The sequence below is a fragment of the Taudactylus pleione genome, unplaced genomic scaffold, assembly GCF_031769625.1.
Source record: "Taudactylus pleione unplaced genomic scaffold, aTauple2 ptg000662l, whole genome shotgun sequence".
NCBI lineage: Eukaryota > Metazoa > Chordata > Amphibia > Anura > Myobatrachidae > Taudactylus > Taudactylus pleione.
In genome coordinates this window covers 639,202-662,554 of record NW_028285064.1, presented here as the reverse complement: position 1 = coordinate 662,554, position 23,353 = coordinate 639,202, and the positions used below count along the sequence as shown (strand labels likewise).

General features: G+C 44.8%; 1 protein-coding gene across 4 annotated transcripts in view; it reads left to right on the top strand.

Annotated features, from left to right (window-relative positions):
- The window catches only part of EIF2B3 (eukaryotic translation initiation factor 2B subunit gamma), a 40,609-nt gene that overhangs the window by 5,106 nt on the left and 12,150 nt on the right, over window positions 1–23,353 (top strand). For all 4 annotated transcript variants that reach the window (XM_088455598.1, XM_088455600.1, XM_088455599.1 and 1 more), the window contains exons 2-8: window positions 4,876–5,030; window positions 6,591–6,733; window positions 7,956–8,115; window positions 10,663–10,774; window positions 19,924–20,013; window positions 22,007–22,116; window positions 22,261–22,451. In XM_088455598.1, coding sequence (XP_088311724.1) covers window positions 4,877–5,030; window positions 6,591–6,733; window positions 7,956–8,115; window positions 10,663–10,774; window positions 19,924–20,013; window positions 22,007–22,116; window positions 22,261–22,451 — 960 coding nt within the window. In that variant the 5' untranslated portion in view covers window position 4,876. The remainder of the gene's footprint in view (window positions 1–4,875; window positions 5,031–6,590; window positions 6,734–7,955; window positions 8,116–10,662; window positions 10,775–19,923; window positions 20,014–22,006; window positions 22,117–22,260; window positions 22,452–23,353) is intronic.

Below are 23,353 nucleotides of genomic sequence, written 5' to 3'. Positions count from 1 at the left end.
ACAGGAGCTGGTTCGTCTGGTGCTCAGACCCAGGAAAGTATCTGTGCATCTTTGCATCCGTCTCCTGGGGAAAATGGTGGCTTCCTTCGAGGCCATCCAATTCGGCAGATTTCACTCCAGAATATTTCAACTGGATCTTCTGTCTCAGTGGTCCGGGTCCCACCTACAGATGCATCGGCTGGTGCGTCTGTCTCCCCGGACCCGCATATCCTTGCTCTGGTGGCTTCGGACGGAGCATCTGTTAGCGGGTCGGCGCTTCGGAATTTGGAATTGGACCTTGGTCACCACGGACGCCAGCCTCCGCGGATGGGGAGCGGTGGTTCTGGACAATCACTTCCAGGGGCTTTGGTAAGAGGGACTCCTGCTGCGACCAATCAATGTTCTCGAACTGCGGGCAGTCTACAGAGCTTTGATACAGGCTGCTCCTCTGTTACGAGGACTTCCGGTTCGGATACAATCCGACAACGCCACGGCAGTGGCATACATAAATCGCCAAGGAGGAACCCGCAGTCGGATGGCAATGAGAGAAGCCAGTCGCATCCTTCTGTGGGCAGAAAGACACGTAGAGGTCATTTCCGCAGTGTTTATTCCGGGAGTCGACAACTGGGAAGCGGACTACCTCAGTCGTCAGGATCTTCATCCCGGGGAGTGGTCCCTTCATCCCGAGGTCTTTCATCAACTGGTTTGCAGATGGGGGAAACCACAGATAGACCTGATGGCATCTCGGATAAATCATCAACTACCCCTTTACTGCTCCAGGACCATGGATCCGGCAGCGGTGGGAGCGGATGCTTTACTGATCCCTTGGCCGTACAGCCTTGTGTACCTGTTCCCACCGTTTCCGCTCCTCCCTCGGATTCTCAAGCGGATCAAACGAGAGTCGTCCACCGTCATCCTAGTGGCTCCGGATTGGCCTCGTCGGGTTTGGTACTCCGATCTATTATTCCTTCTGGCAGACGAACCTTGGCCTCTTCCGCTACGATCGGACCTTCTACAACAGGGTCCATGTGTGTACCCGGATTTACGGCGGCTTCGTTTAACGGCGTGGCTATTGAGACCGCCATCCTAAGAAGCCATGGAGTTCCTAGGTCGGTCATTCCTACCATGCTTAGGGCTAGAAAACCGGTAACATCAGCGCATTATCATCGCATTTGGAGGGCTTATATCTCCTGGTGTGAAGGTCGTGGATCCTCCACTTCCTCGTTTCATTTACCACGTCTTCTTATTTTTCTTCAAAAAGGACTCGATGCGGGGTTACGCTTGGGATCGCTTAAAGTGCAGATTTCTGCTCTTTCTATTTTTTTCCAGCGTCGCCTAGCTCTGATTCCGGAGGTTCAGACCTTTTTTCAAGGGGTACTTAGAATTTAGCCCCCCTTTGTGCCACCCACGGCTCCTTGGGACCTGAATCTTGTTTTATCTTTTCTTCAGTCATCCACCTTTGAGCCTTTGCAGGAGGTGGAATTGAAGTATTTGACTTGGAAGATGATCCTTTTATTGGCCCTGGCTTCGGCCAGACGTGTATCTGAACTTGGAGCCTTGTCCTGCCGTTCCCCTTACTTGATTTTTCACGAAGATCGGGCGGAACTTCGTACCCGGCCTTCCTTTTTGCCCAAGGTGGTCTCGGGTTTTCATCTGAATCAGCCGATTGTAGTGCCAGCGTTGTCGGATTCTTCTGGGGATTCTCACTCCTTGGATGTGGTTCGGGCACTTCGCATTTATGTGTCCCGTACTGAGGGGCTACGTAAATCAGAGGCTCTGTTCGTCCTTTATGATGCTAATCGGCGTGGCTGGCCTGCGTCTAAACAAACTTTGGCCAGGTGGATTCGTCTGACTATTCGTCAGGCATATGTTGCTTCTGCTAGACCACCGCCGGTATCCATTTCTGCGCATTCTACGCGCTCTGTGGGTACTTCTTGGGCGGCACGTAGAGGTGTCTTGGCTTCGCAGCTTTGTAGGGCAGCGACGTGGTCTTCGGTTCATACTTTTGTACGTTTCTACAGATTTGACACTTTTGCGGCTTCTGCTTCAAATTTTGGTCGTAGTGTCTTGCAGGGCGTTCAGCACTCTCCCCCCCTGGAGGGTAGCTTTGGGACGTCCCCACTGTCATGAAGCTCCAGTGTCCCCTAGTGGATGAAGGAGAAAACAGGATTTTGGTACTTACCGTTAAATCCATTTCTCCGATTCCACAGGGGACACTGGACGCCCACCCAGTGCTTCTTGCCTGTTCTCAGTTGCTTGTTCTGCTTCAGTTCTGTTGCAGTTTGGTCTGTTTTCGTTGTGTGACTGTTTATCACTTGAGCCTGCTGTGTTCTTGCAGTGTGTCAGTATGTTGGATTGTTTCTTTTCCTGTTCTCCTTCTCTGTTCTTCAGTCTGTTCTCCGTCTCCTCTCGGGCTCAGTTCTTTAAAACGGGCTGATGGGGCATAGAGGGGGAGGAGCCAGTCACACTTGTAGATTTTTAAAGTGCCAGGCTCAACTCAACCCACCGTCTATACCCCACTGTCATGAAGCTCCAGTGTCCCCTGTGGAATCGGAGAAATGGATTTAACGGTAAGTACCAAAATCCTGTTTTTGCACACACAAAAAGCTGAAATTCAACATTTATTAAGTATATTCTATAAAATGATAGGTAGAAGCTGATACCCAACTCTTTAGTAGGTTTGATAAAGATCCCCCTTAGCTCTCCAAGGAATTAATCATGCACAGTGACTGGTAATTAATCAGTATTTGTAACCGCCCCTCCCAATGGCTGTCTGAGAGACCCACCTGGTAAAGCCAGAGACCTCTGCGTTAGAGAGCCCATAGAGTGCCGTATGATGTGTAATATTGAGAAATTTATAGTCCGTTGTAAAAACTCACTTTTTTTTGCAAAAGAGGGACAGATAAAATGACAGTGGAGTTGTAGACTTGGCTGACATTATGGTGGTTTGGGATGTAATAAGTAAGTTGCATCTACATAGACTCAGTAGAGGGTCTATGTGTCACTCAGCAACAGTTTTGCCACAGCTTCTCTCTCTCTCTGGGCCTGATTCAGACCCGCTCGCGAGCGCTGAGCACTCGCAAGCGGGTCGATGTTGGCCCAGTGCGCATGCGCACGACAGCGCCGGCTCCGTTGTGCGCATGCGCGAGACCCGGATAGCGACGGGCAAGCCGCCGCTCCGGGTCTCATACCAAATGGTGGGCGTGCTGGGGGCGTGGCTGCCCAGACGGAGGCGTTCCCATGGGAACGCCTACCGTCTGGGGCCGGCCCCACTGATGTAGTGGGAGTGCCTTCGGCTCTGATAGAGCCGAAAGCGTTCCAAGGCTTTCGGCAACGAGACCCTACCACAAGGGTCTCGTCGCAAGCCCGATGGTCGCGATGGTCTTGACCATCGCTACCATCTTCCTGGCCGCTCGCTATAGCTGTGGGTGGTCACCCACAGCTATACGAGCGGCCAGGAGGCCGCTCTAAAAATTAAGAAGGACGGCCCTGATTCAGAGCGAGCGCTCTGTCAGAGCGTCCGCCTCTGAATCAGGGCCTCTGTTTGTTAATTTCATGTGACTTATGTTTCCATTCATGTTAATTTTTAGAAGTTTAAATGCACGACACACAAAAAGCTGAAATTCAACATTAATAAAATATGACAATAATATTTGGGGTAGGTAGTCATAATTAATGATTAGAAGCAGAAAAAATGTACACTTAGTAACTCCATTTTATTGTGTATATGCGTGACTCATGTTACAACAGAATGGATGTAGGAACTGAGGGTACTTATATATTTATTTAAACCTGGTCTCCTAATGATTTTTACAATATGATTGTTATACTATACACTTATAAGACCCTAAACCTATATTTGAGACACAAACCAAAAACTGAATGTTTACCAAATTATACTTAAAATCAATTTTGATATGTGACTCATGTTACATACAAATGTGACTCACGTTGCAGTTCTGTCCCCAATCATAGGGCTCTGATGCAAATGACTCAAACTTGTACAATCCACATGAATTAATCAATGTAGGCCTGTTTATCTTCCTGATTAAATGTGAAGATGTATAAAATATTTCATCTGGTGATGATGGCCATTTCCAGTTGTTGCCAGCTTGCTTCCTTGTGCTCACTAAGTATTCGCCATAACTGATGTCCTTGATCTCACCTGGGTAACTCTCCCCATCATATTCAACATAGAACCAGTCACCAACGTTCACTACATCATCTGAAGTCACTGTGACCATTACATTCAATATATACTACGATCCCTTAACTGCTAACATTTAAGTATATTAATGCTGCTATGTGAAATGTAATTGCCAAGTATTTTGTGCTATATTTCACGGAATGACGTGTGTGTGTGTGTGTGTGTGTGTGTGTGTGTGTGTATATGTGTAATATATATATATATATATATTATACACTCAGATGGTGTAATGGTTTAGCATTACTTCCTCACAGCAATGAGGTTGTGGGTTCGATTCCCACCACGGCGCTATCTGTGAGGAGTTTGTATATTCTCCATGTGCTTGCGTGGTTTTTCCTCCGGGTACTCCGGTTTCCTCCACACTCCAAAAATATACTGGTAGGTTATTGGCTCCCCCCCAAAAATTAACCCTTGTATGTATGTGTTTGTATAATATAGAGTGTATGCTCCGCTGGGGCAGGGAATTGCCAAATATTCTCTGTAAAGCGCTGCAGAATATGTGTGTGCTATATAAATAACTGGTAATAAATATATACTAGTGCTAGACAGTGTTGCTCAAGTGACATTTCCCCTATGTGGAACAAACCATTTACTCAGGACAGCTGTGGAAACCTTTTCCCTACATAGACTATTGGTAATTGTGTGGGTTTCTATTCTGAATATTGACTTCTCCATCACTGTCCCTGCAGGATGGCAGTGGAATTACAGGCTGTGGTGATGGCGTATGGTGGTGGTTCCCGTATGATGGACCTCACTTCTAGTATCCCGAAAGCGCTCCTCCCTGTGGGCAACAAGCCACTCCTGTGGTATCAGCTGAACATGCTGGAACGAGCTGGATTTGAGGGTGAGTGAGTGTGTGTGTGTGTGTGTGTGTGTGTGTGTGTGTGTGTGTGTGTGTGTGTGTGTGTGAAATTGTTTAGTTCTGTCATTTTCTCTTACCTGACCAGATGTTGGGACTGAGCACAGATTAATGAAGGTAAAGAAAAACATTCTACCTTTAGTAAATGACCTCCTATTCAACCAGCATCCTGATTGGAGGATCTTAAGATTCAACAAACTGGTCTGTTGAAAGGATTAAGGGGTGCTAATTTCTCCATTCAGATTCCATCTGTTTTATTGTGTTGTATCTCCTTTCTCTCCACTTACTGCTCCTAGAGAAATACAGTTCAGGAAAATTAATTTACACCTCACAATACATAGAGCATTCCAATGAAATCTATACAAAACAGAGAGCATTCTTATGGTAACTATACAATTACAAAGACATTCTAGTGAAGGTTACAAATAGAGGAAGCATTCTAGTGACCACTATACAATACAGAGAGCATTCTAGTGACCACAATACAATGTATGTTATTTTAAAGATCATTGTGTAATGCAGAGAGCAGTCTAGTTACTATTATACAATATAGAGGGCATTCTGGTGACCAAGGTATAATACAGAGAGCTTTCTGGTGACTACTACACAATATAGAGAATGTTCTGGCGACCACTATGCAATACAGAGCGCATTGTGGTGACCAATACAGAGAGCTTTCTGGTAACCAATAAACAAAATACAGAGTGCTTTCTGGTGAACAATATACAATAGAGAGGGCATTTTAATGATTAACATACAACATAACATAGTGTTCATTGTAGCACCCTGCACCTGTTAAAACCCGTGCAGTTCCACTTTCCTGCATGGAGTGCCACACTCTTGTCTGTATTTCAGCAGCTTGTTGCACTAGTTGAGTGTGCTAGAACCACAAGAGCAAAGGGAAACCCAAAGGATTAAGGGAACCCCAGGCAGGAAAGAGGAACTGCTAGGGTTGTGACAGGTGCAGGGTGCTAGAATGAAGACAAATAGCGGAGATCATTCTGGTGACCAATGTAAATTACAGAGAACATTATACTGTCCAATGTACAATACAGAGATTGTTCCATGACCAATATATAATACAGCAGCATACATGATACCTATATGCAATACAGAGAGCAGTCTAGTGACCAGTATACAATACAGAAAGCATTCTTGTGTCCAATATCCAATGGTTTTATTATATAGATTGTCCTACAAATATCTTTTTTCTTTCTTTGGGATGTCCTCGCGTTTTCTCGAGTGTTTTTTTTCTTACTGTATGTGGCCTCTGCATCCCTGTGTGCCTTTTTCTTTTCTTCTATATTGTTATACATTTTGTTTGTGCTATTGTTGTTGCTGTTTGCTGATTTTCAGAAGTGTCTATGTTCTCGCCATGAGGTGGTATAGGGGATGCGTAAGTATGGGAAATAACAGGAGACTGTAAACTGTAGATGTGTGATGAAATCATTTGTTTGATTAATAAATATATGTATGTATGTATAGATCCTGTCGCCTACTCTTAGTAGTGTCTGTACCCTCCTGATCCTGTGTTTGTCTTCTCAGAGGTTATTGTGGTGACCACTCGAGAGGTTCAGAAATATGTTCCAGACATGAAAATGAAGGTGGACTTTGTGTGTCTGCCTGAGGACAAGGCGTCGGAGATGGGAACAGCAGATTCACTGCGTCAAATCTACCCAAAGATCAAGGTAACCGACAACTTGAGGATCATGTGTTGATGGCCATTTGTCTAAATGTATATTCCATGCTCACACTCGATAGAATATACTATTCCTTCTACAGATCTCTCCTCTATCATGAGGTGAGGGAGAAGTAAGACAAAATACAGATTTAGCTTTGCATGTGTAAAAGACAACAGTTCAGTCCAGGTGTAAAATAAGGGGGAGCAACATAGGGCATTGAAAGATTTCATCATTTATTTGCAGAACACAAATACGCGTGCCATAAAGCTAATGAAGTAATAGCTGCCATCGACTACATTCAGTAAGCTACAGACGGCATACGATACCAGCAGGTCCTTGGTGACAGTTTGTGTCCTAGGCCACTCTCATATGCATTTAGTCTTTGGTGCCTTCATCAGCGGGCTGGCCCAGCCCTGTGCACCGCATGTTTAAAAAGGACAAAGTAGCCAATCAATACAAAGGTGATGTCCCCATTACACATTTATATAATCATTTTAAATCATATACATGTTCACATTAGTACGATGTGTTTCCCGGCAGACGGGGCAAACGATGGAACGACATTGCAGTCGCCCATGCACACTGTACAATATAGCGTGCAACCGCTCAATATATCCTTCAGTGGCCGAATCCAGAATCATGGAGTGGTACACAATGTCTTCTGATCAGCTGTGCAGTACGGCCGATCAGAAAATGTCGTGTATGACCTGCAGGAGAGCGCGCAATGGGGCGTACACAATGTGCGATGATCCGCACGATATGTCGTTCCAATTTGCCTGGAAACTACATATTGTGCCGATATCGCTCTAGTATGTACCCAGCCTTAGACAATTCTAAAATCGTGTATATATATATATATATATATATGTAAATGCAAAGAGAAACTGGTTTATACAACGTCCTATAGAAAAATGGCTTAATGCTCTCCCACCGCACATTATTCTATATGACGTTGTATAAATCACTTTCTCTTTGTATGCATTTTACATGTGGGATTGAAGGTGGGGAGGGGCAGTGATCCTCCAGGGGCTGCTTGATCGGGAATTGCTGCATATTTGTCAGTGTTGTGGGTGTGGTCTATCTCATCACGGTTTGAGATCTGAGAAGTAAACGCCTTGTACCGATGGCTGAACTTCCTGGTACAGCACGTGTACTCTAATCATGGAAGGTTGGTTATTAGGGAAGTTTCATGTGTGTGACCCTATTCCATGTACTGTATCTCCATTAGAGCGACGTTCTGATTGTCAGCTGTGACCTGATAACGGAGGTGGCGTTGCACGAGGTCGTTGACCTGTTCCGGGCGCACAACGCCTCCCTCTCCATGCTGATGGGGAAAGCGGCGGAGCCCAGCGAGCACATTCCCGGACAGAAAGGGAAGCAGAAAGCTGGTGAGTCATTTTCCCACAGGTAACTGTCATTTGCTTCTACGCCGGTCGGATTAAGCGAAGACCAGAGCTCGGGAAATAATGTCTGTTAACAATGTGCGGTGGATCGTATCGTGCACTCCTATTATATAAGCAGTGCCCTCTGCTGGAAGGTGTGATGTATGAGCATGGATAGAGAGATCCACAGGTGGATATGACATCTGTATTCTGATTGCTGTGCACACAGCAGATGCTTATGGTAGGGAACCCCTGCTTGTTTTTTGCTTACACCTGTATGGGACAAACCAGGTTTTCCTGCCCGGATAACTTATGCAGAATTAGGGCACAAGTTTCTGGGGGAACTTTGCCGCTAAGTGAGTCTCCCGTAATAGTCTCTGAGGCTGATTCAAAGATGCACACAATACTGATGGTCCCGTAGTTGAGCGATGTTTTGCACATGTGTGACAACCCCTAAAAATTTGCAATGTGTCTGCATCCCAATGACGTGCTTCCAAATACGCAAAACCAATGTCTGGTGCACACACTAGGAACTGGTCAGGCAATGTATGGGGCGTTACTGGGCATGTCACTGATGGAGTTTGGGTACAGAGACACTCAGCCACTCGTACAGGAGAACAAAGATGGAGAAACCGCACCTGCCATAGGTGCGAGCGATGTTTGCGGCTTTAAGCTCCTGGCGGCAGTGCAGAGTGCATAGACGGCGCCCCAGTCCTTGCATATTCAAAATAACCAAACAAGGATGCCGCTGCACGCATCGCTAAGTCAGGCCCTCTGCGTCCTGTCTTGAACACAGCGCACTTGGGGCCCAACCGACAAGCAGAATCGATCACATTTCCTGTTTTCCTACATCCCTCCCTATACACACTGAGCTCTCTAGGAAACCATTCGCCTAAGAGTTTGTGAGGTTTCTTAAATGTTCCAGCCCTCATCACTACAGGCCTTTTTCAGAGATAGTCGGTAATGCCGCCGCAGGCGCGAATTTCCACGTAGCGGCTGTACAAAAATATGCAGGTGTCGCATGTTCTCGCTGAATGGCCTCGGGAACTGAGACGCTTTTGCCTTTTTCACTGTGTACGGGATGGCAGTCACAGACACGCCCCTAAAACAGATACGACGCACTTGCGTTGGAGTCACAGCCTTCCTGTTGCCACACTCGCAAACGATCCCTGCCTGTCAATCACTTTTGCGAATAAATCCACGCTGCGAGCAAGAGCGGTAATGAACCGTGACGCTTGCACAGTGCAACTCGGACACATGCGCAGATTACCGATAGTCTCTTCGCTGCTTAAACATCGAGAACTGCAGCCATCTCTGAATTAGGCCCAATATTCACTATATTCATTCTAGCACCCTGCAGTTGTCACAACCCGTGCAGTTCCTCTTTCCTGCCTGGGGTGTTGCTCTCTGCTCTGGTGCTTCTAGCACACATTCGGCTGATGCAACAAACTGCCGATCTACAGACCAGTGTGTATGTGTGAGCTAGAAGCACCAGAGCAGAGAGTGACACCCCAGGCAGGAAAGAGGAACTGCACAGGTTGTGACAGGTGCAGGGTGCTAGAATGAAGACTAAAAGCCAATGAATGGCTGCAAAGGGTTGTAAAGTAAGCCGTATGTTGTATTGTATGTAAAAGTAACATTTTTTGTATTTATTATTAGCATTACTTATTATTGTGAGTTTTTTTTTTTTCTTTTTTTTACTATTGTTTTTTTATTGTGCTGTTAATGTTATTCTAAATGTATATCCTCCAAATGATGGTTGAAATTAATTCCTTAAATAACATTTTAATTACAGGTTGAGTCTCCCATATCCAAAACGCTTGGGACCAGGGGTATTTTGGATAACGGAATATTCCGTATATTGGAATATTTGCATACCATAATGAAATATCTTGGCAATGGCACCCAAATATACACACATAATGCATGTGTTTCATATACAGCTTATACACACAGCCTGCAGGTCATTTTATACAATATTTTCAATAATTTTGTGGCTCAAGCAAAGTTTGTGTGCAGAAATGAAATTCATTTATGTTTCATGTACACCTTATACACAGAGCCTGAAGGTCATTTTATACAATATTTTTAATAATTTGTGCCTTAGACAAAGTTTGTGTACATTGAACCATCACAAATCAAAGGTTTCATCATCTCAGTCATGCCAAAATAATTCCATATTTCGGACTATTTGGATATGGGAGACTCAACCTGTACAATATTTCAACTCCATTCAAAATACTGTCGCTGTGATGAGCAAAGAGATCTCTAACGCTATCACATTTATTTCTGATTTCGGATCAGACTGTGTACTTGCGCAATATCTCTGATAGTGCACTTCCTGCTTTATAACCAAGAGCTTCGATACTTAATTCTGCCTTACACATGCGGAAACATCAAATTCTGCGTGTTTTAAGGACAGAATTACTTTGATATATTGGCCCCTGAGTGATTTATGGCTTCGGTATGGAGCTGTTTACTAATGATTGATAAGAGAGTGTAATAGCCCTCTGTGTATTCTCATTGTAATGATCATTCTCCTCTCTGTGCCAGTGGAAGAGCGAGATTTCATCGGGGTGGATGACAGTGGATCCCGACTCCTGTTATTGGCCAACGAGGAGGACCTGGATGATGGTCTGAATTTGAAGAAGTCCATCTTCCAGAGGTGGGTTAGGGAACCCCATGCACACAGCGTAATGTTATTATACACAAGAGGGATGTAGTCCTGTGTTTCCTTTTTGGGCGAGGTAAGGAATCACCCAGATCACAGGTGTTCAGGACACAGGTCACCTAGGGGGGAATTGGAGTATCTAAGCAGATATCCCTAGTGTTCACTGTAGGTCCAGCGGCGGACCTAGAGAGAGGGCACATCTATGCGCACCTAAAAAGGGGGTGTGGCCAAGGAAAGGCGCTGCTTTGAGTGTGAATGGATGCTGGGCGCATCACTGTGAATGGATGCTGCGTCCCGCGGGTGGAGACGGCACCCGCAGGCTGTTTCAGCGGGGCGCCGCGCCGGTGGGCCAGGTGCTTTTTGCCCTTTAGAAATAGGGCAGGGGGCGGCGCCCCGCTAAAACAGCCTAGCAGGAACGCTACATCCCAGACAAATAGTCACATTTAATCCTCATACATTGTCATGGTAACAAAGGTTTGTGTTTATGCACTGTAATAATGTCTCTATGTATTCTAATTTGTTTGAGCTGTAATAAACTACAGCTATAAGGATATTTGAAATCACCCTATACTGGTGTGAACCTGCAGAAAAGCCAGCCCGCGGTGTAGAAGCCATTCTATAATGCCTCACACCTAATGTCTGGGCTGTTGCACGTGTTCTCACAGTTACCGTGTCACCATGGCAGAGACTACAGTGATGCGAATATATTTTCTCTCTGTGATGGGAGGACCTGGGTGGTTCAGGGCGTTGGTGATTCTGACCATTCTTAGATGGCCGGAGGCTTTCTCTACCTGTAACACACAGGATTTCTATGTTGTCTAGTGGATGGCGCTGATCCGGCATCGGCTGGAATCCTTTCACACCAGTCGGATGCACTTTATACAGGATGGTGCATTTATAGGAACAATTCTAGCACTGTACAGAATAACCTGTCAGGAGTTATATAGACTCTAAATCAATGGTCAGGGAACAGGGGTAAATTACCCCACATGGGGTAAAAATTAAATTCCTGGGGCTAATGGACAGACAGCCGGACATGTATATGAATCGTTTATAATATAGAATGATTCATATGCATGCCCGGCTGTGCCGCAGGGAGGCTCTAAGCCGGACGCCCGCTAAGATGTTATTACCAGCGGGCGCCCGGCTCCTTCCCTGCAGCGCCGCGTTAGCCGGAGGCTGGAGTTCTCCTCTGAGCTCCAGCTTCCGACTCTCTCCATGCGCACTATGAGATAGATGTCATGACGTTTCTCCCATAGTTCCGAGGAGCTGCCGGGCGGACAGGACGGCGGCAGATGCAGGAGCGGGTATTAATGTAAGTGTTTTGTTTTTGTACAAGCGGCACTACTACAGGGGCATTATATGGGGGCACTACTACAGGGGCATAACTATGGGGGCACTACTACAGGGGCATTATATGGAGCACTATTACAGGGGCATAACTATGGGGGCACTACTACAGGGGCATTATATGGGGGCACTACTATATGTTTTCCTTCCTTTCAAATCAAGGGGGCAACGTCGGCGTATCTAAATATATTTTGGGGTAAAAGGTAAAAAAGTTCCCTGACCCCTGATCTAAATGAGCAGAACTCTAGGAGAAAGATGGACTTTTAGTTAATGAAGGGGGCTGTCCTAGCCTATTTGTAGGCTGGAGTTAGATCTGCTTTTAACAATAATACTACAATTATAAAACAAAAAGGATGTTCCCCAAACCAGAAGGTGGGTGTTATCTATGCGCATGGTGGTGAAATATTTACTATTATTATCCTTTATTTATATGGTGCCACAAGGGTTCCACAGCGCCTTACAAAGTACATAAACAAATTAGCACACAAGAAATAGTTATTAACAGTACAAACATTGCAGGACAAATACATGATTTATAAACATTGCTGCATAACACTTAAGTAAGCAGCATGGAGTCAGCAACCAAGTGTTAGATGCTGTTGTACATTAAAGTATTAGTAAGGAAGAGAGCCCTGCTCGTGAGAGCTTACATTCTAAAGGGGAGGGGGCAGACAAACGGGTGACACAGATGGGCTGGATTGTGAGGAAGGAATATGGAGTAGTGGGTTAGGATATGTACAGACTGTCAGTGTCTGTACGGGATGATGGTCTGCTATGACTTTTGATATTCTTTTAAGCTACAGCATGGGATTTGCCTTTCCTTAGAACATACTGAATTGTGTATTACAGTAACTGTAAGTCTTTTATATGGTCAAGTGTCCACCTTGTCCCAGTAATTGTCAGAAGTTATATTTGAAGTGCTCACACACCAGACATGGGAGATGCTGCAGATTTTATTGCAGATCAGCTACCGGCGGTGATTTCATTTCTCTGTCTAATCCAAAATTTGATTATAAATATTGCTTGTGATAAGGACTCCACAAATAGCGCCCCCTGGTGATACATAACATGCACCTCTGTCAAAAGCTATTCCCATTTATACCATTTTATTAATGTTATAGATGTTTTTTTGTGTGTTTTCATTCATCTCATTGCTTACCTTCCAATTACCCAGATCTAATGAAATATTTTTATACTGTAATATGGAGTAAAACTTTCCTGTGCAGTGTTTCTATATCTGCTTAACTGCTGTCCAGGCACGTTTGTTTTGCCAAACCAGTATTACCCCACAAATATTACACCCTGGCTTCATTGGGGGGCAGTAAATGAACTAGAAATTGCAGAAAGAGAGAACGGTACTGCAATCAATAAATATGTTCTAAATACACACATACACTCTTACCCTGGACTCAATGAAGACCCTCATCCATGGTCTAATGTATCCTCCTCCTATCTGGCCTAACTGTCTCCCACCTCTCTCCACTCCAATCTGTCCTCCAGTGATAGATATATATATATATATCTCATACAAACAGTCTTAATAACCGGCACTCCCCAAATTGTAACTTATGCCAAGGCCCTCGTTTTCCAAGTCGAGGTAATAAACTTCGAAACGTTGCAGAAAGACCTATTGGACTATGTGCCGTTATTTGTGAGATTGAGTCCATTGAGGGCCGTTCATACTATTGTGCTGTGTGTGTGTGTGTGTGTGTGTGTTTGTGTATATATGTATGTGTGTGTGTATATATATATATATATATATACACACACACATTACTTTCACATATAGATGCAAGAAATACATGGGGGCAGATGTAGTTAGCTCTGGAGAGTGATAAACTACCAGCCATTCAGCTCCTAACTGTCATGTTGCAGACTGTGTTTGATTAATGACAATCAGGAGCTGATCGGTTGGTAATTTATCACTCTCCACTTTATCTCCACTATATAAATAAATATATATATATATATATATATATATAATTTTGTGTGTGTTTATATATAATCCATTGCATTTGAACAAATTGTCTCTGGTTCAAAAGTGTAATTGGTCATCTCCAAAATATATGGTGTCTCAAACATTTATTGCCATTTCAAAAAGTAGTAAACATATCAAGACAGATTCTAACAAATCTTTCAGAATATAAAAACTGCTCACAATATCAACAAGATTCCATACAATAAAATACAGAGAATAATGAACTGATTAATTTACTGCAACACTCTGATAAAAAGCTAACATATATTATCTCACAATCTATGCTGTATCTATGGCTGATGCATATTTTGAGCCAGCCATCTGGTTCCAATGCGATCGTATTTTTCATCAGCCTTACAGGCAAGGTATAAATACCACTCCTGTTCCACTGTCAGTCTGTGACATTAACCAATCAAACTCACGCTTGAAAGTCTGGTCTATTAGGAGCCATCTACAATCGAGCCAGACAAACTTCAGCAAGTGCACAAAGGTTAATAGCATATTGAACACTATAATGGTCCAACTCGTCATCCTCGATTGCACCTAGGCTACAAAGCTTCGGTGTAAGTACTGCAAGGGGAATACCATTATGAGACAGAGCAGATTTCACCTGAGTCCAGAATACTGAATAACAGAACACTATCATAACAAGTGCCAGACTGTCCCTTGAGCATTGCCACATTTGGGACAAATAGACATTCTACCTCCAAAACGCACCAATCTAACTGGGGTCAGGTATGCTCTGTGTAAAACAAATGACTGGATTTGTAGAAATCCAATAGATGCAGTAGCTTTACGAGGATATTCCAAGGCTGCTTCCCACTCCTCGTCACTAAAGGTACCAACCATAGTCTCCCAACCACTAGCAGATTAGTAACAAAGTCTCACTATGATGAGACTACAACAAAATGGAATAGGCAAGTGACCGTGATTTCACAGGTCCCAGAGATGACAGAAACTGTTTTACCGGGGAGTGGGTAATGCATGGAGGACCCTCCCTAAATTGGACAGCAAGGGATGCTGACTACATCCCCTGTAAGGGGGTATGTCCCAGTGTCGCCTGTGAAACAAGAAGAGTAGGCAGGGGGTCATAATAATGATCCTGTATCCATGACCGAATGTGAGCCAGCTGTGCAGCATAGTACTAGGATCGGAAGTGGGGAAGAGCCTCGCCCTAACTCGCCCTGGACCTAGTGATCACATCAAATCTTTATTGAGGTCACTTACCTGCCCACTTCAAAGAGGAGACCAATACTATTCAATTTCTAAAATAAATATGCAGGAATATATATTGGGGATTGCTGCAGTATATAAAGAAATTTAGGTAGTGCCTGTTTACCAAGTTTACCCTGTCCACAACCATGAGAGGGAGCTTACAGTTATCCAGGATCTTACATGTGACCAGGAGCTAACCAGTGAAAAGTTTATAATACAAAACAATACTTCTTGCCACTTATGATTTTTTTTTTTTTTTTAGCCCAAGTTGGGTCTTGAAACCGGAGACATGACCTGCAGGCCAGAGAAGGCCCACACCTGCAAAGATATCTGACCCATGACTTTTGAACTAATTGACCTGTGACCTCTGGCCATCATGATTGGAGTGGAGGTCAATCTGTCAGATCCTTTGTATATGTCTCTGTGTGAGTCCAGTGTTCTATCCAGTAATGTCCGATGGGACACAGCCACCCACTCTCACTGGAGGTTATGTTAGAGGGGTTAATAACAAAAAAATAATAATTTATAGTGGAAGACATCAATTCACACATGTGATAAACAGATGAGCGCAGTTCTCCATCTTTCCTGATTGAGGGTCTGTGATATGTGGCCAAGAAAACCGGACACGTCATTGATCCAAGTCAGTGACTTTAGCATGGGACATTAATGGGCTGATTTTGAGTTTGGAGCAAAGCAAAATAAAATAAAAAAAAAAAGCAAGTGACTTTGTATCTGGAACAAACCATGTTGCAATGCAAGGGGTGCACATACCGTTATTGTTTTCCCATGTAGGGTAAATACTGGCTGCTCTTGCTTGTAGCCCACACATGCTGGAACGCTGTATTGTTACTCTGCAATTTATGTTTCAGTTAGGTCACGTCCCTTACACATCTAAGGGGGGAATTCAATTAGGCGCGGGGAAGAGCTCTAGGTTTTACTCCAGAAGCTATTCAATTAATCTGCATTTTCCCCGTGCAAAGTGCTAGAATCTATGAGGTAAATTTACTAAAGTGCAGGGTTTTCAGAAGTGTGGGTGCTGCCCATAGCAACCAATCAGATTCTACTTGTATTTCTAGCAGACTAGCACCTTCTAGAAGAGAACTAGAATCTGATTGGTTGCTATGGGCAACATCTCCCCTTCTAAAAACCAGCAGCCTATGGGTTTCTTCACAGCTCCTGAGGCTGCGGGGGAAAAAAAAGCCACCCTCTGGGGCTTAGCGCACAGGGTTCCTGCAGCTAAATGAATCGGGTAGCGTCTAATAGAAACTCCCACTAACTCTCTGTACACGTTACACCTGCCCCATCTGCAGTGCAGCATGGTTTTGCCAAGGTACAAAGTTACCTGCATTTTTTTGCTTTCCTCCCAACGCAGAATCAGCACCTACATCTATACTCTTCATCTGAAAGATCCTCAAAGTTACAGCAGCTAATAAACATGAGAATCCAGCCAATTAGTTTATTAGGAACCCCAGTAGCCACACTGAGGCACCCTACCTCTGCCTCAGTGAGGTTACTAGTGACTATTATGTTGTTGAGCTCTATAAATGGCAGCCTGCACTGTGAGTCCTGTACACTGTAACATCCTATGCTATCTACAAGTGTTTATGGATCTGCAGCAAAGCCTCGGTGCCCAACATATTAAGGGGTCGGTGCTATCAGGTGCGAAGGGGACGAGCTGCTGTTGTGGAAATGACGGCAACTGCACCACGACTCACCCCCTCGTGGCCCAATCACGGCTCAGACTGCACCATGACTCACCCCCCCTCGCAGCCTAATCATTGCCCAGACTGCACCATGACTTGCTCCCCTCGCAGCCCAATCATGGCCTGGACTGCACCATGACTCACCCCCCTCGCAGCCTAATCATGGCCCAGACTGCACCATGACTCACCCTCCTCGTGGCCCGGACCGCACCATGACTTTCCCGCGGCCCAATTTCGTCCCAGACTCGCAGATTTTTTGTACGCAGTCCTACGGGGTTGCAAACAATTATGAGCAAGTCTGGAGGTACCTTAAGTGCGGCATATAGCAGCACTTATTTGCATCACAAGGGGACTCGCAGCTAATAGGATCGAGCACTAAATGTTTTTAAATCCAATTTGTTGACTTATTGTGCTCCTGACTTGTTTGAAGGATGACAGGAGCTATTCTACTGGTCAGTATTATAATCAGACACTTAGCAATCTGCTTTGTTTAGAAGGTGATAATTGTGGAATAGTAACAACAGCAATACGTCCTAATCCCATTACTCAACAGATCTGTTATTTTCCAGTTTCTGTCTCGTTACTGGAAACTCCAAATGTTTTTGCCTTTAGATATAGTTGTGAAATCCCTTCTTCCCTGTGAGGCTTTTACAAGAAATGATCTATTTATAGTAGTGTTGCTAATAAATGTATAAACTCCTTTAATGATATCAGTAAAAATGATGAGCTTTGCTGTCAGTGCTTATAATCGGTCCTGATGTGATGTCTATTAGGAGCATTTATGCACTTTAAGTAATGACGCATCACCTGCTGTAAATTATTCCAGCTATTAGTCACCCATAAGAATTGTATTACAGTACAGGGTCTGGGCCCTCGTCCTTCTGATAAGGTCACAGACTTTTATAGTCTTCCCTCTAGTATCCTGCACCTGTCACGACTCGTGCAGTTCCTCTGTCCTGCCTGGGGTGTCGCTCTCTGCTATGGTGCTTATAGCACACTCGGCAGATGCAACGGAATGGGTTCGATTCCCGGCAGCGGCAGGCCAACATCAGTAGAGTTCCGAGCAGCGGCAGCCCGACAGTTCTGGAAATCCCGATCGTGGATAGGTGAGTATCTACTAACCTAACCCTCCTTAGGGGTGCCTAACCCTAACTTCCCCCCCAAGTGCCTAACCCTAATTCCCCCTCTAAGTGCCTAAACCTAAGTCCCCCCCGGGGGTGCCTAACCCTAACCCTCCCTCCCCCTAGCCTAACCCTCCCGGGGGGGTGCCTAACCCTAAGTCCCCCCCCCCCCCCGGGAGCCCTAAACCTAACCCTCTCCCAACCCCCCCCCCCCGCGGCTGTCCGCTCGCGGCGCCCAACATCACTTCGATCGGGGACGCCGGTCTCCCGGCGTCGGGGAAATGCAGGCGTCTACATCTAGACGCCCGGCATTTCACCGTTGCCGGGATATGACAGTCGGGAAGCCGGCTGCCGATATTTAGGCAGTCGGCTTCCCGATTGCTTCCCGATGCAACAGACTACTGAGATGACGCAGTTTGTGTGCTAGAAGCTCCAGAGCAGAGAGTGACACCCCAGGCAGGAAAGAGGAACGGCACAGATTTTAACAGGTGCAGTGTGCTAGAATGAATACGTAATTTATTATATCCTTATCATTCCCATTATATTATCCCTGTTATTACATTTTCCTAACCAGTTTAAGCAAATATTCCTTTCCAATGCTACCAGACACTATGGTTCTGCATTTATTCAGTTCTTGCTAATTCATTATGTTGACTGTTAATTAATTACAAGAGGAAACAAATGACTCCAAATACTAAGTTAGTTATTAAAGCTCTGTACAGTAATTACGTTGTATATTTAGGATGCGTCTGACAACATATCGCTGATTACTGGGCTCTCGTAGTGATAATGACTGGTTACCAATTCATGTTTTGAGTAAAATGCGTTAAAAAATATATATATATATATGTACAGTATTACAGCTGTCTCCATGTTCCTTTATAATCTGCCTTCTCTGATGGGAATGCTGTGTTCTATGCAAATAAAGAAGCCTATTCATCCGGCAGAACCGCAGCGCTAATGCTGGTGATGTAATGCGCCCAATTTTCTGGGCACATGGATTTTTCTCCAGATGGGGCGTTTATTTTATGGATTAGTGCCAACGTTTGCAGCCAGATAGGAAAACGCGATTTCTGCCGGAAGGGCAGACTTTTTTTTAAGTACAATCGATGGATAGGACATATTTATGGGTGTGGGGGACGTACTGGGAAGAATGTTAAACCTTCCAGTAGTACTTTGGTGGTAAAACACATTTCTAAGTGCGATTCCAGTAATATAAAAAGATCTTCATACGCACAAAAGTAGCAAAGTCAGTTCCATGTCCCCAAAGCCACGAAGAGCTGCTATATATTAAATGACGGAGAACCAGGACAGATCTTACGGGGCTATCCCCAAGGGCTGCAAAGCAGGCGAGTTTCATGAAGTGCTCTAACAAAGCACTTGGACAACTGAAGAGGCAGCATATTGTAGGTCTGCGTGTTTTTGTGATCCCTAAATTAACCTTAGGGATTGTGTAATAATTACTAATAATAAATATATACACACACTCTCAGGATTTATAATAGTTAACAGGTGAAGCTCCTGTGGTTTTATAAATTCTCCCATTAGTAAGTGAATCCTCTGTTCTGTTTTGAAAACACACGGACGGAGGCTAGAACCCCAATGTGCTCTGTTTGTGGTTATTGTGGTGATCAGTGTCCCTGTTAGTGAATTATGGTATTGAGTAATTGCTGTTTTCTTGCTGGTGAGAGCCCTCATCCATGTATCCGCACAATGCATTAGCCGTTATTGCCTACATCTTCCAGACTTTATACTGTTCTTTGTTTCACATCACAGATACCCCCGGATTCGCATCAAGATGGGAATGGTAGACGCACACCTGTACTGCCTGCGGAAATACGTGGTGGATTTCTTAGCTGTCAACGAGTATGTTTATTCCTGGTCCTTATGTTATGATGTGACGATGGCTGCCGCTATTAACGTGACACTGTCCATCCCGTGGCGCCCAGACAAGAGGCGCAATCTATTTCATTACAATAACCCCCATTTTTTTTTTGTGCAGAGTATAGGAAATCATTTTGCCCAGTCTCCCTGTACATTGTACAATATTATAGGGGGCACATTTCAGTTATGTGGGTAAATCACTAATGATCACCTGGTATCCAGACGCAATACGGGGCAGCTATTTTCTGAGCTGGACCAATATGTACGAGAATCCAGCCTCTTGGTTCACTAGGGAATGACATGTATGACGGACAGATCACATTAATGTCTCTAATACCACTTTCACACCAAAACCTGGGACAGACCCCTTTCACTCCGGATTATTCCTTGGTCAGCGCCGTTTACACTGCACACGGGTGCCGTGCCGTTCTGCCGGCGACATCATATCTAAGCGCCGGGAATCTGCTTCTCCATATGCTGTAAACGGGACTCGGGTCGGATGACATGTGTTACCCATTCACACTGTCCTTAACCCGGCTCCTTCCCGTGTCCAACCCTGCAAGCTACCTGGGCTGGAGTGCCAGGTCACTGGAGCCAGGTTTTATTCCAGGGACCCTTTCACACCGAGCCGTGACCCAGGTTAACCTGGCAATGACCATGGCCGAAACGGAAGTGTGAAAGTGGTAATTCATGGTGAGCATTATACACAGTCAGTATCCCTATGCCTGCTCTTTAATGCAAATACCTAATCATGTTGCAACAACTTAAACATACAAGCATGCCACATGATCAAGAGGTTCAGTTGTTAGTCACACCATATTGGGGAAGAAATGTGATCCAAGGGGGGAATACAGCTCTCTGGGACGTGCCGTGGCTGCGCACATACTGGCCAATTACGGTAGTGCCGGTATCGCAGGTTTTTCCTTGCACCCCGCGGCAATGTTCAGTAAGACAGTATTAGGTTGGTTTTGCCTTGCTAGACTTTGCCGCTTTAAATTTGACTGCTAAATCGCCAAAATCGCGTCAGTTTCAGAATACCGCACCTTATTATAGATAGCTCATCTCAAGCTGGATACACGAACATGGCAATGCTTTCAGTCACCCGATCTCAGGGCCTGATTCAGCGAGTATCGCTATTGCAATCGCGTATGCAGACTGACGATTATTGCGTTCTGCGCAAGCGTATGCATTGCAGTGTGCGTGTGCAAATGCTTCACGGAGATCACGAGCAGTCGCAAAGTGATTGACAAGCAGAGAGCGTTTGGGGGTGTTGACGGGGGGGGTGATCGGAGAAACGCAGGTTTCCCGGGTGCGTTTGAACGCCGTTACAGGGACGTAAATAAATTAGCCCCTGCATCGGCATATGCAGCTAGAGTGCTCACTGCGTACAGAAAAGATCGCAATTTATAAGTGAGGTCTGACCTGCCGTAATTGTGCGATAGGCTCCAATCTACTTCGATGTTACCGATGGCTTGCAAGGTATTACGGATGTGCGAGAGGGGAAGTGGGCGTCTGCTTTGCAATTGCAATTATTAGCGTACTTTCGCAGCAGAACTGCGTGTGCAATTGCAGCGGCGATCCTTGCTGAATTAGGCCCTCTGTCCAGGAGAGCACCTTTTGGGATGTGACAGAAATGGAGACTCATAACATGAAAGTGCAGCTGACAAATCTGCAGCACATGTGTGACGCTGTCGTGTCACCATGGGCCAGAGTCTCTAAGGAGTGTTCCCAACACCTTATTGCATCCACGCCATGAAGAGTCAGTGTATATAATAAAGTGGCCACAAGTGTCCATATAAAATTGGACAGTTGTTAGCATAATATATTTATGTAACCCAGCAACCAGTTGTATTCTGCCATTTTCTACTAAAGTTTATGATAAAAAGACTCTATAGTTACTATGGGTTACAGCACATTTTCCCTGTGCGCCAGTGTTCACAGATGTCCTCGGCTGTATTTATTATCCTCCCTGCAGGTCCTTCTCCTCTATTCGGCGGGAGCTGGTTCCGTACCTGGTCAGGAAACAGTTCTCCTCCTCCCACAAGAAGAAGGAACAGGAATTGGTCAAAGAAACAAGGACACAGGGTGAGGAAGCCTGTCCGGCTCTGCACCAGTGTGTGCAAGTTTCTAGTAGATGGTAGTTTGGTTCATCCGGTTCTCTGTCCACGTGTTCCCCTAATCCTGTTGCTCTGCCCATCTCCTGGTCCTCACCTCTCCGCTTTCTGATAGATATTTACAGCTTTATACCACGGGACGAACTACTGGATACGGCATTAAGCAATTCAAGCCACAATAACAACCGGGGTGACTTGCAGGAGCCGTACCATGGCAGCCGCCTGCGTTGCTACGTCCATGTGGCAAAGAGCGAGCTATGCTTCAGAGTAAACAGCCTGTCAATGTATATTGAAGCCAACAAGCAGGTGAGGCTACACAGGACATTGAATATTGTGACTTTCACTATCCGTTGGTAGCATTAGTTCTTATAGATCTGGGGAAGAATAACGGAAGAGCTTACAGGAGACAGGTAATAGAATTATTGACAAAGGTTTCTAGAACAAAAGTTGTGGAGAGGGAGAGTGACAGGAGAAATTAGGGAGTACCACTTTACAGAAAAAATCCATCTACCAGCAGAGAACGTTGTAGATATATAGAACGGAGAAATGCATGGGTGAAGGTTGTAGGCATATAGAATGGAGAAACGCATTGGAAAGGTTGTAGGTATATAGAATGGAGAAATGCGTGGGTGAAGGTTGTAGGTATATAGAATGAAGAAATGCGTGGGTGAAGGTTGTAGGCATATAGAATGGAGAAATGCATGGAAAAGGTTGTAGGTATATAGAATGGAGAAATGCGTGGGTGAAGGTTGTAGGTATATCGAATGGAGAAATGCGTGGGTGAAGGTTGTAGGTATATAGAATGGAGAAATGTGTGGTTGTAGGTATATAGAATAGAGAAATGCGTGGGTTCTTAAGCTATCATTAAACAAAAACACAGAATAATAAGACTCTAGGCACTGCAATGGGCAGACATTTACTAGTCTGTTTTCTTCTGTATGAGTTTTCTTCATGTAGCAGATATTTGTACGGTTAACTAGAAAAGGCTGTATTGACCATAGCAACCAACCCATTGGTTGGTTGCTATGGTCAACACCATTCTTTAGTAGACATAGAAAATGTAAGCAGACTTTTGGTTGGTTGCTGTGGCTCATGGTGCCTTTTTACACAATTAACTATAGGACAATTTTTGTAAAGTCTCCCAGTGTAATGTTTCATGCTGAATGATATTACGGAAAACTCAGTGGGGTATATGCACACCGGCTGCA